General features: G+C 30.4%; 1 protein-coding gene across 1 annotated transcript in view; it reads left to right on the top strand.

Annotated features, from left to right (window-relative positions):
- The window catches only part of LOC108907115 (cGMP-specific 3',5'-cyclic phosphodiesterase), a 178044-nt gene that overhangs the window by 111033 nt on the left and 52710 nt on the right, over positions 1 to 14301 (top strand). The window contains exon 6 of the mRNA XM_018710645.2: positions 11655 to 11836. Within this exon, the coding sequence (XP_018566161.1) occupies positions 11655 to 11836 (182 nt within the window). The remainder of the gene's footprint in view (positions 1 to 11654; positions 11837 to 14301) is intronic.

The following is a 14301-nucleotide window of genomic DNA, read 5'->3' as shown; positions in this document are numbered from 1 at the left end:
AATTGAAGCGGCATAGACAAAGACGGATTGTCGGGGATTAAATTTTAGCTACCTGCTACAATTTAGTACAGTCCGATGGCACAAAGTTTTTTTAAAAGTACACCCCATCTATACCGATAATACATAATATAAAAATATTGAATATAAGCACCAGTACTACATTTATTTACGATTTGCATACATAATAAGCTTTTATTACTCCTTTCATTTCTAAACAGACTAGTGTACATTATCAATAATTTTACTTATGAAACTTATTCCAATTTGCCGTACTGCACTGGAAACTGTGCAAATTAAGTTTAAAATTGAATATGCCAAACAAACTTTTTAAACTTGAACTTTTTTTATTTGTATACGCTTGTGTTCATAAATTGTCTTATTTGTAATTTCACTCTAGAGTCAGAAAATCAACTGTAAAATAATAAACTGAAATTAATGTTGCACAAGATACCCGTGCATTATATATTTTAGGTATAAATTTGTTTAATCAAATTAGCATAGATGATTTGAATTTTAATCAATTTTAATAGTTCGTTCAACATAATCCTCGATGATGTTGAACATATCAACAAACGATTAGTGTTCAGTGTTCTGATGAAAATTAATGAGACGTTTTATATACAGGGTGTTTATAAAGTACTTGTACAAACTTTAAAGGTAAATCTTTGACTAATTTTAAGATAAAAAGTTCATAGGAACTTAGGTCCGCCAAAGCTTGGTTCTTGAGATACAGGCCGTCCAAAAAAATTTTTGTTTGGTATTTTGATTATATTTTTGTTCAATAACATAGCAATTTGTCGAAATTCCGGAAACTGGGAGTACTGATGATGAGGGCGCCACATACAGTGTTGTACCTGGATTTAAATACCATAACTTTTTTGTGTCGCATTTTAGGTATGTCATTTTTGACTAAACATACTTATTCTCCATTCAATTTTACATACAAAAAGTACTCTTAGTATTGGTCGCTGATAGCAGCCGTTTCGTAAAAAACGAGTTTAGTTAAACCTGCTTTGGAATTTTGTTAAGTTGAATCATTAAGTTTTTTAAAAACAAGTGAAAAAGAGTCGCGTGCTATGTTACACTATCACTTTACAAATTACTATTAAAAATTAGTGAAAATTAGAAAAAAATTCGCAAAATCGAAAATATTATCGAAATACCAAAGTTTCTTTTTGACGCCCTGTATCCAAGAACCAAGCCGTTGCGGACCCATGATTATATAAACTTTTTATCTTAAAATTAGTCAAAGATTCATCCTTTAAAGTTTGTACAAGTACCCTGTATATTTATTTATTTTTTATTATTTATTTATTTTTTATTATGTAGGTATGTAAATAGTAATATAAATACTTAAGTATCTTCTTATTTGATTTTCCAATTATCTAAAGACCAGTAAATTTTACGAATACTTTACAAGAATACTTTATTGCCACAAATTGATTGTACATTTTAAAAATATTTAAAATTATTTAAAAATCCAGTGGCGTACGATTTTCATTCAAAAGATGTCCCTCACTCGCCCAATAACTACGCCATTGGAGTATATTTTGGAATAAGTTATCCATGAAAAAATAGTCTACTAAAAAAATTTCGTCCACCAAATTTCATCACTCATTCTTTCGTTCCAGTGAAGTTACAGGAAAAATAATATAAATTTTTGAAACTTTTAACACCCTGGAAGCATCTTATCGAAAATTTTTATACAGTAAATCTTGATTATTTTCATCTCTAGAATACGCCATTAAAATTTGGCTAAACTCATCATTGACACCCTGTATAGGTACTTATGGTATTTTTACTACTGTATGTATATCATTTTATTGTTGTTTTTAAGAATTACTTTTATTTTCATTATTTTCAAAATACAAATTGAACAAATATAACAAATTAAAATTCGTTATACAGAGAACGCATAATATTGCAAAAAATATTTTTTACGTTTGATGATGGCGCTACTGGTCCTATATGTCTATGTAAAACATCTCCTGGTTATAGTACCATAGCGTTATTTCAGGCTGCTTTTAACTTTGAAATATGATGTCGCTTTAGAATATTCATTCATTATACATGATTTTAATTATGAAATCATTAGCATATCATACGCATATTTCGAGGCTGAGTATTTAAATTAGTAATTATTCAATTATGTCTTTGACAACTAAAAAACTAAATTTCATTCAAATTACCAGAAAATTTAAATCACAGATATATAGAAATTTCCATTTTAATTAACTTTAAATGTTCCACTTGCATATGTAAATAAGTTACATGAAGGAATATCGAATGGGACTATTTTTCTATGCCAATTATATAAATACATTATTTTTTTGACGTGTAGCTTCTTAATATTAGCAATTTTTATATTATATTAGACTTTAAGAATCGAAGTGTTTCAATTGCAACACGCTATTGAAAAACACCTGAGAGATAACTGACTGAAAACTTTAAGATAAAATTAAAATAATAATAACACTAATTAACACTAACACTATTCTAGATTTTTTTGTAATCTAGTTTAGTAAAGCCTCTCCAATATAATGAGTTATACGATTCTATGATTGATATTCAGGAGCAAAATTCACATGTTCTTGCAGATGACTGGAACAAGATATAAACAACATTAATTGCACTTCATGAAACGGCACATGTTTCGAGGAAATCTCTGGCAGCTGTGAACCTTCCCGTTTTGTTTCAAGAAGTACAGAAGTAATTACAAGCCACGTGATCAGTAATTTTTTATTTTATTTGAAACAATAATTTTATTTCTTTAGCGTTGTCAATTCAATTGTAGTAAAATTAAAAGTTGATGAGGCAATAAGATTAAAGTTACGTTAGAACACAAATTCTGTTTCACCAGCTTGTGATTGGTGTAATTTTCAAGACATGTTATTCATGCAATCGGAGATCGTATTATCTCGAGCGTAAACGCAACAGTTTGTCATTGGCTTTTGTAAATGAGTCGTTAATATTGATGATGNATAAAATTTCATTCCATTATCTTCTAATGTTCGAAAGTTATTGGAGAAAAACTAAATCTTTTGAAATTTTTTAACGCCCTGTAGCTTGAAAAAGAAAACCCGTAGAGCATAACTTCATATGACAAAAATTTATTTTTTATACTAAAGAATCCACCGTTTAATTTATTCCCAACCTTTACGTTACACCCTGTATTTATTTACTGTTGTTATAAGTATAAAATTTAAATGATGCTTGACTAAGAAAAAGTAATGGTAAAATACTAACATAAGAAAAAGTTTGTTGATGTACAGGGCGTTCCTTAATGATATGCGAATATTTAAGGGTGTGATTCTACATAGAAAATTAATGATTGTGTGCTTTATAAACTATGGTCCCAAAAATGTTCCGTTGCGAAAATACGGGGTGTTAAAATTTTAGGAAGAAAAAGGAAATTAATATTTTCGAAACCGCTTGACTTACTTCAAAATGTCAGAAATGCAAGTAGCACATTCAAGGACAACTAAGATTGTTGCAAAATTGTATTCTTCAATAATTACATTAATTAATTACGGACAATACAATGGGTTTTATTTTTTTACTCAAGAACGGCGCATCGCAGGACAAATACAACTCAAGAGAGCTCTTATCATTTGAATTGACGGAGATTTCAAAAATAATTTTATTTGGGAAAAACTCAGTCAGTGCTCGTACGCACGCTACTTTTAGAGCTAAAAATTATGTTTGTATTGAAAAACATGTGCCTATATTAACTATCACCACGTACTAGATATCACTGAAATATCTCATTAATTAATTTTCTTTTCCTAAAATATTAACACCCCGTATTTTCGCAACGGGGCATTTTTGGACCGTAGTTTATAAAGCAAACTATCATTATCAAATATTCGCATATCATTAAGTAACACCCTAATATTTTTTCATTATTTTTACAAAAATAATGGAATGTAATAATGGAAGTAGAATCAGTCCATATTATTTTTGGTTATAGTTCCCGGATACCCTGTAAATATGTGATATTTGAAATATTGATTTATTCTTTTGAAAAAAAGGAGATACATTCCATATTATGGCTTATATATTTACATCAATCTGGAGATGAAAAGGCCTATTTCTCACTAAGGTCAATTCTATTTTCTTTTCCTGTCCGTTCGAGCACAATCAAATGGATATAGCGCCAGTGATACATGGAAAAGCCTTTTATTTACGTTTCTTATATTTTTCGTTCAACCTTTATAAAGAATTTCGCCCCAAAGCCCAGCTCCTTCTTATCTATCAATCCATTCACGGCTAATGGCTAGTGCAGGTTTGCTATTGAACTGAACTCTCATTTTGTGATCTATACTCATGTTGTTGCATTGGATTTAATACAAACTATTTATTATTCGCCTTGAATGCAGGGTCATTAATTAAAGGTTTTAAAGTAATGACTTTGATAAATGATTAATTTAATTACAAACTAGTTACACATAGGTCAATCGATAGAGCATTAAATCAGTGATTTTGTGACAAAAATATCAGTAGCAAACGGACTGTGCCATAATGTAAAATACAGTCTGTAGATATATGTTTATATGTGTCCTACTCCAATTTACCATTAATTTATTTTTTATAAACATTTTTTTTGCAAACAAAAATTTTTTTTTTTAGTTTTTTGCTTATAAAACCTAAGCAAAAGAAGTAATCTGAATGTTATTCGTAGACAATTTGTAGAGAATAGAAATACGAATAAAACGAGAGGTCGATCGATCCAATCGGATAATTGGAAACGAAGAAAACCCAAAAAAATCTGAAAATTTAGCGTATTTTTTTTAATTCTATATCCCGCCATTTTTTAAGTTGTAGAACTGACCCTGTGCACAAAAGTAGTGAATTATATGTACTTAAAGTGTGCACAAAGCAGACGCTGTCGAACCATTAGTTTTAGTACAATTGAAATGTGAATTTTTTGGTGCACTATTTTGCAAAGTTTCTGGATGCGTTGTAGGTGGTCCGATTTTAATTTTTCAGCCGGATTTTAAAAGTAGAAGTAGACTACTACAAAACGTATATTCTAATTTTCCTATAAAATGATGCGAAATAGGTGATAAATTCCTCCAAACATACTCAAAAACGTCCGAGGGCAAGTACGCAGTCGAGTAGTGGGGGAAGGTTGAGAGATGAGAGGCAATGGATATACAGGGTGATCCATTAACGGTATCGAGCGGCTGTATAGTTATAGGAAACTAGAAGTGCTACGATTATGAGATAAAAAATTCATTAACAAATACGACCAAAACAAATTGATTTAAAATATTTTCAAGTTTGTAACTTCACCGCTAGGGGGCGTAACTGCTATAGTGTTACAGAAAATTGTCGGTATTTTGAAATTTCGCTTATATAACCTAAGTTGAAAATACATTTTTTAGATACACTGTTAAACCCTTCACAAGTTTTGTTTGAACTTCTTTTTTGTTATTAACTTCTGCCTTAATCGATTTCAATAAACGATGGCTCATTTAAAAGAACTATTAATAAAATTTATATTTATGACATACGAATAAAAATATTATTTTCCTGCACAACGGTAGACGACGCTAATGAGAAAAGTTTTGTAATTGTCTCCGTTTACTAAAAAAAAAATTAAATGCAACGATATATGTTTTTTTTTTTCATGGCTTGATAGACCATTCTTTATGGAAAACAAATGCACAAACGGGAAGTCGATATCTTTTTTTCGTTTTCAAGATATTGCTAAGATAGTGAAGTTGTGCTAGAACATCCTTCTTTATTTAGTTCTCTAAATAACATTGACATAATCCAAGCCAAAATTAAATTGTAAAACTTTCCTGATCTTGTCCTTAAAATGAATTATTGCTTTATTTTGAAATTTTTTTTCATAACTGCAATATTTCATTTTTTAATTAATTCCAGATACATGAGTAGTTAGTTATAAAGATTATTGTTTCCATAACGAAGGAGGCTTTGTCTTATGAAAATAGACAAATAAAAAATTATGTCAAACAATATGTGACAGCTCTTGCTTCGTGCAAAATTAGTGTCATTCGTGTGAGAAAAGTACTTGTGTTCCATATGAAATTTCCAGGTCTCTAACTAATTCCCTTAGACATATTTGGGGATTTACATGGACACAAGCCAACATATTAATAATATTNTACCAAATTCTGATGCTTACACAGGTCACTGTTTTCGGAGAACCTCGGCCACACTTCTTGCTAATGCTGGGGGTGATATATGTAGTTTGAAGAGACACGGGGGATGGAAATCTTCCACCGTGGCCGAAGGATACGTGGAAGATTCTATCAATAATAAGATTCAAATATCAAATAAAATTTTAGATTGTGAAATTTCAGGATCACATGGTATCACCTCTACCTCAAAAATTAGTAGTGTTTCAACCCCCAAAACCCCAATATCCCGAGCTGAACCTGAATTATCTGGTTTAGGAATAAATATTGGTTCGTGTACTGGTTGTACGATTAATGTTAATATTGTAAATAATAACTAAAGTTATTGTAAAATTCTATCATTATTTTAAAAGTATTTAATTGTTATTCATTTAAAAATAAATAATAATTTGGAGTTTTGCTTCATTTTTTCAAAGATTGAAATACAAAACTCTTATTAATTTACATGCAGTGTGCGAAATACTTCGCACCCTAGTGCGCGAAGTATTTCGCGCACGGTGTCATGGTAACGTAAGAATCCGAAAAAAAGTGTCACTTCGCATATTGTTGTCAATGCGCAAACCTTGTCATTTTTTGACGTTTGTAGAAAAATAATATTTTTATTCCTACATCATAAAATTAAATTTTATTAATAGTTCTTCAAAATGAGCCATCGTTTATTGAAATCGATTAAGGCATTTAGAAGACAATTTACAAATTTCAAGGTAGCGTCCTTCATACTGACGTTGCTATGGCAATAAAAAAAAAGTTCAAACAAAACTTGTGATGAGTTGAACAGTGTATCTAAAAAATGTATATGCAACTTAGGTTATATAAGCGATATTTCGAAAAACTGACAATTTTCTGTAACACTATAGCAGTTGCGCCCCCTAGCGGTAAAGTTACAAACTTGAAAATATTTTAAACCAATTTCTTTTGGTCGTATTTGTTAAGGGATTTTTTACCCCATAATCGTAGCATGTCTAGTTTTCTATACACAGCCGCTCGATACCATTAATGGATCACCCGTATAGGTAGGTACACAATTTTGAACTTTGGTAGTTATAGTTTAATATTATTGTAAGTGGTAACACATAATAAATAATACCAATACACGGAATCACAGTAATGTGGAAGCTGTGGACATTCCTCGTCTTGTTCCTGCATTTTTTGACATTTACGGGAAATCGACATCAAACGTGAATTTGAAAGTTTTCTTACAAAATGTTCAATCTGTTACAAATAATACATATTTAGGTGTCCTTGTTAAGGAAATTTTATTACATTTTGTATACAGAGTATCCCAGAGCTATCTTGACAGGCATTATTTCGGAAACTAGTCGAGATAGAAAGAAATGTTATATAGAAATATATTGAGATGAAATAAAAGTATTGATAGAAATTTAGAAATTTAAATTAAAACTTTACTTGACTAAGACAATGTGAAGAGAGAAGGTTGAAATAATTATTGTAAAACTTAGAAAAATATTTGAGTAAAAAAAATTGTTAGTATTAAATAAATTATAAATAAATATAAATATTGTGAATTATTATCGAAGCGTATTACTAGAGCAGAATATAAATTTCAAAGATTTAAGTATAGAAAACATTATCATTTTAGTCAAATAGAGTACATGTCAAGATATTATCGGAAAAACATAATCAAAATTAATTAGTAACAGCAAGGGACATATAGCAAAAGAAAGCTAAAATATCATAGTTTTATTTAATAGTAGTATTATGAGTAAGTAAGAGGGGAAGTAAGAGGGAAGTAAGGAAATATTAATGTCCAAAGTAAAATTTTATATATCAATAGGATTATAATGTCAGTGAACTGTCAGAAATATAGTTGGATTCACAAATCAGAAAATATGACATGAAATTCAAATAAAAATATAGAATAAGAAATACTTTAAAATATAAGTAAACATTTTTGTAAATAAACTGGAATACGATTGTAAAATTGTAAATTATAAAGTGAAGTGAAGTGGAAAAAGAAAACGGAATTTAAAAGAACAGGCATATATATGAATAGACCTTAACAAATGGGGAAAAAATCAAGAGAGTAGGATAAAAAAAGAAGAATTATTAACTAGTTAGGAAAAATTTGTCAGAGAGAAGTAAATGAAAATAAATAAAGTGGGAAAAACCCATATAAATAGTAATAATTACAGTGAAATATAGTAAGACAATCAAAGTTAGTATCCCAGTGCAAAGAAAAATTAAAGTAGGGCCAAAAGGATTTAAAAGTCCAGTCTCTTCAAAGGACTTCAAGACGATATTCAGGACAGACCAGGACGATATTCCGGATATGCAATAGTAAGCAATAGTTCCAGAGATCTTACAAATTCAAGAAAAACGAGGATTCCAGGACGATATTCCAGACGTACCAAAGACGACATTCCAGACGCATCAAAGTGAGCAGCAGGTTCCAGCTATCCAGTCAATTCAGGAAAACGAGGATTCCAGAACGATATCCAGACCTAGTATAAGAGGGCAAGCAGTTCGAAAATAAAAATCGACAAGATATACATAGAGGTAACTTTGTGCACAAAGAATTACGAAATCTTATAAGATAAAGCTAGCTAGAAAATAAGAATAATAAATACAATCTCAAAAGTCATAAAAAACCTATAGGTATAATAATAAAATTTAAAGTAGTCTTACCTGAAAATAAGTTTGAAATTAATACAAATTCTTCATTCCTAATAAATAGTAGATAACTTTAACTTCACTATACTAATAATAATAAAAAGTGGCCATATTAAAAATTTAGATAGATATTTAAGTATAAAAGTAGGTAAAGTAACACATTGGGAAAGAAATTTTAAGATCAGCTTTATCGCCTTAAGTATATGCAACCAACAGTACAATAACGAGTCAATTTCAATACCACTTTATGAAAAGTTCCCAAGGTGTTACAAAATTGCTATCATAATAAGATAATTCCAAATATTCCGAAATTGTTCCTGAACATTTCATGATTATAATTTATTGTTGACAAAAAAAATTATTAATAAATTAATTAAATTTTTGAATAATATCTTTAGTTTAGTGTGGTGTATTGTTTGGGTTTCTACAAAGATTAGAACTCACTACTGGGAGGAGTCTAAAGCTAGCCAGGGTAGAATTGACAATAATTAAACCAAAGCATACCAACACAGCAGCATACACATATACACAGCAAAATCATAGTATATTAATTATATAAACAATCCAGACATGTATACTACTCATAACAATATATAGACTAGTTTCCGAGATAATGCCTGTCAAGCTCTGGGACATCCTGTATATCACCACATACATTAATATCAAACTATACTACAACTAATAATGTTCAAAATTGTACACTTTTTATTTTATCGGAAAACTAGAATATACGTTTTGTAGTTTTATACTTTTAATTTTAAAATCCGACTGAAAAATTAAAATCAAACCAACTCCAATTCATTCAGAAACATCGCGAAATAGTGCATCAAAAAATTCAAGTTGCAATCGTGCCAAAACTAATGGTCCGACGGCGTCTGTTTTATGCACACAAAAATATAATTCACTACTGTTGTGCACAGGGTCAGCTTTACAACTTAAAAAATGGTGAAGTAATAAATTTAAAGAATTTAAATTTTCCGATTTTGCCGGGTTTTCTTCGTTTCCAATTATCCGATTGGATCGGTCGACATCTCGTTTTATCCGTATTTCGATTCACTACAAATTGTCTCTGTGTAGCATTCAGATTGCTTGGTTAGTTTAGGTTTTATAAGCAAAAAACTAAACTAAATGCGTTTTTTTTGCATAGAAATGTTTATAAAAAATTAATTAATGGTAAATTAGAGTAGGAAACGTATAAGCATATATCTACAGACTGTCTTTTAGATGATGGAACAGTCCGTTTGCTACTAGAATTTTTGTCACAAAGAAAACCTCTATTGATTGGCCTAACATGTAAAATTAATTGTATATTTACTATTCCTTTTCCAGAGTAGTTTGAGATATGAGTAATTAGAACTATTTGAATGGACGCGTATCACTATGTTTTGAGACAAAGTATGTCATATCATAAATGTCATTGCTATTTAACTGATAGTAATACACGGCATTGCTTTATATCTATTATTAAAGCATGACTAGTGTTGCACTAGGCAAATTAAACTTTATTTAATTAATTGTATTGTGGGAAACAACTACTCTTTGGGCTATATGTCCCATCCAGCATTGAATAATATCTCCAATATCTAGTAAATAGCTAAGATCATCATTTAGCAGAATAACCGGATATAGACCAGTTTTGAACTTATTAGTTCTCATCACATGACCTTAGTTATTTACTACATATTGGAAGTGTAATACTTTCGCAGTACTTACAGATTAGTAGGCTACTTTCTGCCAGCAGATACTAAGCAATGCTTCGTTGCAGTTGTGACATTTAAGATACGATATATGAGTTGTAGGTTGTATCTCACCTATTACCAGACATATTGCCCGTCAAGTCGAGGTGTACCAGTGTGCACTACTGTAAGAGAAAATCAACTTTATGGATATCACGTGTAGTGAAACATTACTGCTCCAAAAACAAAAAATTTCTATAAATATTTCAACTAGTATTGTTAATGGTATGCTTAATTTACTGATCCTTTTATACTACCAGCCGGAATGACTGACTTAGAACTATCTATATTCTTTTAACTGAATTGAACTACTTGAGGATGTGTTTTTAAGACAATCCATGTGGTTTTTACATGGCGGTATTCTACCTCATTTTAGACATGAGAGCTGAATTACCTAAGTAATGCATCTTACTGCATAAGGAACAATAAACCAATATCATGGCTTCCAAGGCCGCCAGATTGTAATCATGCAATTTTTACCTGTGGCGTTATGGTGTATAAGAATAAAGTGAACACATGAGTGAGAAAATGCTCACTTTTAACAGCATGCCCAAATACGCCATGCGACAGCTTGTGTGAATTAAAATAATGGTGATAACTTCTAATCGTAATCTTTCGGCTCGTTCGGACTTATTTAAATTAAAAGGCTAGTTTTTTATATTCGTTATTTTTTAATGTTCGAAGAATGTAATTTGAAAAATGTATTTTTCCTTTTTACTGATTCGCATTAAAAAGGAAACTTCACCTTAAAAAATACCCTGTATATTGGTACAGTTGAAGTTTGGTCAAAAACTGCGTTTTATCTTGGAAGTTTGAATATTTCGAATATTGACTATATGATTTTACTTAGTGTTGTCTTCGCATCTGTTTCTTTTTCATTTATAACAAAACATGTCCCATTTTCCAAAAGAATTTCGTTTACTTTTTGACAAATAAAATAACCAAATTGTATACTAACTTCAACAAGAAACTTCAATTGTGTTGATGTACTTAGGATAATTTATTTTGATATACCAAACTAAAACAGTGAGTTCATTTCAAAGTACCATCTTATTCAAAAGTTTTAACAGTGTTAGTTTTGCCTTATTCTCGTTAATGTGGCGATTACTATTGTTTACAGAATCATTTGGAACGCATAGTGGAACGACCCGGCAGAATAGTTCAACGTCATGCACCTTTGAATAGGGTGGAAAGTCGAACTGTGACTGCGGAAGATATGAGGGAGAATGGTTTAAGGAAACCCAGTTTATTTACGACTGTATTTGAACTCAGAGAAGGGGGAACACAGACGCTGGTTTCTAGGTAGGTGTAGGTAATGTAATATTTCATTCCGAGCGAATCTAATTGGATCCTGGTTGTGTTCGCAAATCTTATCGATTATTCTGAAGTACATAAGCTATAAAGGGGTCTAATTAGATTTTAGTAAAATATGTAATCTACCTATAAGTATGAGATGTTTACAGGATGTACATAATTCCACTTTCCTTTGTTCACATAAACTATGTATTTTTAACTCCTTAGAGAGATATGATACTTTGGGAGGTAACTGTTGTATGTGCACGGGTATGTGTGTGTATATGCATATATGTGTGTGTATGCGAGCGTGCATGCATGAGTGTGTGTGAGCGTTCGTGCGTATGATTGTGCATTCTCTTTAGCTTATTCGTGCAACAATAATGTTAAACTATGCTTACATATTTTTTATGTAATCTATTTGTTATTACTTTATCAAGCTAATTTAGATTTAGTTTCTTTATAATATGTCTATTAACTATTAATTAAAATAGTTTTGTATTTCCTGCTGTATGGCTAACAGAATGTTCAATTATTATTAATGTAACTAACTAGAAATTCTAAGAAAATAAGAAACTTTTACTAGAACAATTTCAAAAGTCGTAAACGTTGAAACTTCACTTTATGAAATAGTTTTGTAAGACTTAACTGTAGCTATTACCCTACATATACAGGGTGTTTCAGAAAGGCCTCCCGTAAACACAGCGGGTGATGGTACGACAAAAAATGAGAATATTTTATCTTATGAACTATACGTCCATCATCTTTTGTTTTCGAAATACAGACTGACAAAATACATTTTTTTACGAAAATTTCCGAACGGTGCGAAATATTTTTATGAAATTTGGTATTCCGGGGTTTTTAAGAATGCCAAATACGCTGGTATAATTATATTTTGGATATTTCATAGATGGCGTTAGTTATGCTACAGTCGTATTACATTTTAAATCCTAATTTTTTTAAGGTTAGGTTTTTTACCATTCGGGCTCCAATTTCTGATGTACAATTTTATTTTTTAAAAATAATGTACTCTTGTTAGAACTTCCTAATGTGGACGCTTTTCGAGAAAAAAGGCTTTTAATTGAACTCTTACAATATTACGGTATATAAAATAAGTGACTATTCTCAAAGTACTCAAAGTAGGCTTATGTCAAAACTTTTTGATGGATGTCTCACAAACAACGCATACATTCTTAGTGATATTTTAAACTCTATTAACCTTACATCAAAATTTTAGTGATTGTTAGTAACTGTAGTTAGTAATGACTAATTACAGTCATATCACTAAAATTTTTGATATAAAGTTAATTAGAGTTTAAAATATTACTAAGAATGTATGCGTTGTTTGTGAGACATCCATTAATAAGTTTTGACATAAGCCTACTTTGAGAAAAGTTACTTATTTTATACACCGTAATATTGTAAGAGTTCAATTAAAAGACTTTTTTCTCGAAAACCGTCCACATTAGGAAGTTCTAGCAGGAGTATATTATTTTTAGAAAATAAAATTGTACATTAAAAATTGGTCTCCGAATGGTAAAAAACCTATCCTAAAAAAAAAAATTGGAACTTAAATTGTAATAGACATGTAGCATAACTAGCGCCCTCTATGAAATATCCATAACATAATTAGACCAGCGTACTTACATCCTTAAAAACCCCGGAATACCTACCAAATTTCATAAAAATATTTCTACACAGTTTGGAAATTTTCGTAAAAATTCTATTTAGAAAATTTTATTTTGTCGCTCTGTATCTCGAAAACAACAGAAGATAGATATATAGTTCATAGGTCTAAAACACCCTGTATAATTGTATAAAGTTATTATGCGTACCTGAAGTATTTAAAAATTTGACCTTTTTTATGTGCCATGACTCAAAAACAGTTGGTTTCCTGGCCATAGTTTGTATAAACTTTTTTATTTATTTTTAACTGAGGAATATTTCCGTCAAGTTTGAGCTTTTCCCAGTGGGATCTTATTTTTACTCCTATAGTTCTTTCTCCTTAGAGAATTAATCATTTTAAATGTCCGTACGAGATTTGTTCAGAAAATAACAACATCAATTTTTTAAACTTTATTTTTTATATTATTAGTTCTTCTCTTCTTCAAAGTACTCTCTTCCTTACACACTTTTCCCAGCGGTGATTCCATTTTGCGAAGCTGTCCTGGATAGCTTCATTTGAAATGGCCTTTAAATTCTGTGACGAATTTGCTTTCATTTCATAAACAGTTTGAAAACGGCGCCCTTTCAGCACTGATTTTAATTTGGGAAACAAGAAAATGTCGCAAGGAGTCAGGTCTGGCAAGTAAGGAGAGTGAGGGAGTTGTCTCGCTACAATTCTGGTCTCTTCTTACGGTTTTTTTTGCAGGTAAACGTCTTGATAGTACACACGGTTCACTGTTTCACCTTGAAGCAAGAATTCAAAATGCATAATTCCATTAAAGTCGAAAAAACAGTTAGCATCACTTTGA

Source organism: Anoplophora glabripennis, unplaced genomic scaffold (assembly GCF_000390285.2).
Source record: "Anoplophora glabripennis isolate ALB-LARVAE unplaced genomic scaffold, Agla_2.0 scaffold325, whole genome shotgun sequence".
In the NCBI taxonomy this organism is placed as follows: Eukaryota; Metazoa; Arthropoda; class Insecta; order Coleoptera; family Cerambycidae; genus Anoplophora; species Anoplophora glabripennis.
This window is presented reverse-complemented; position numbering and strand designations above follow the sequence as displayed.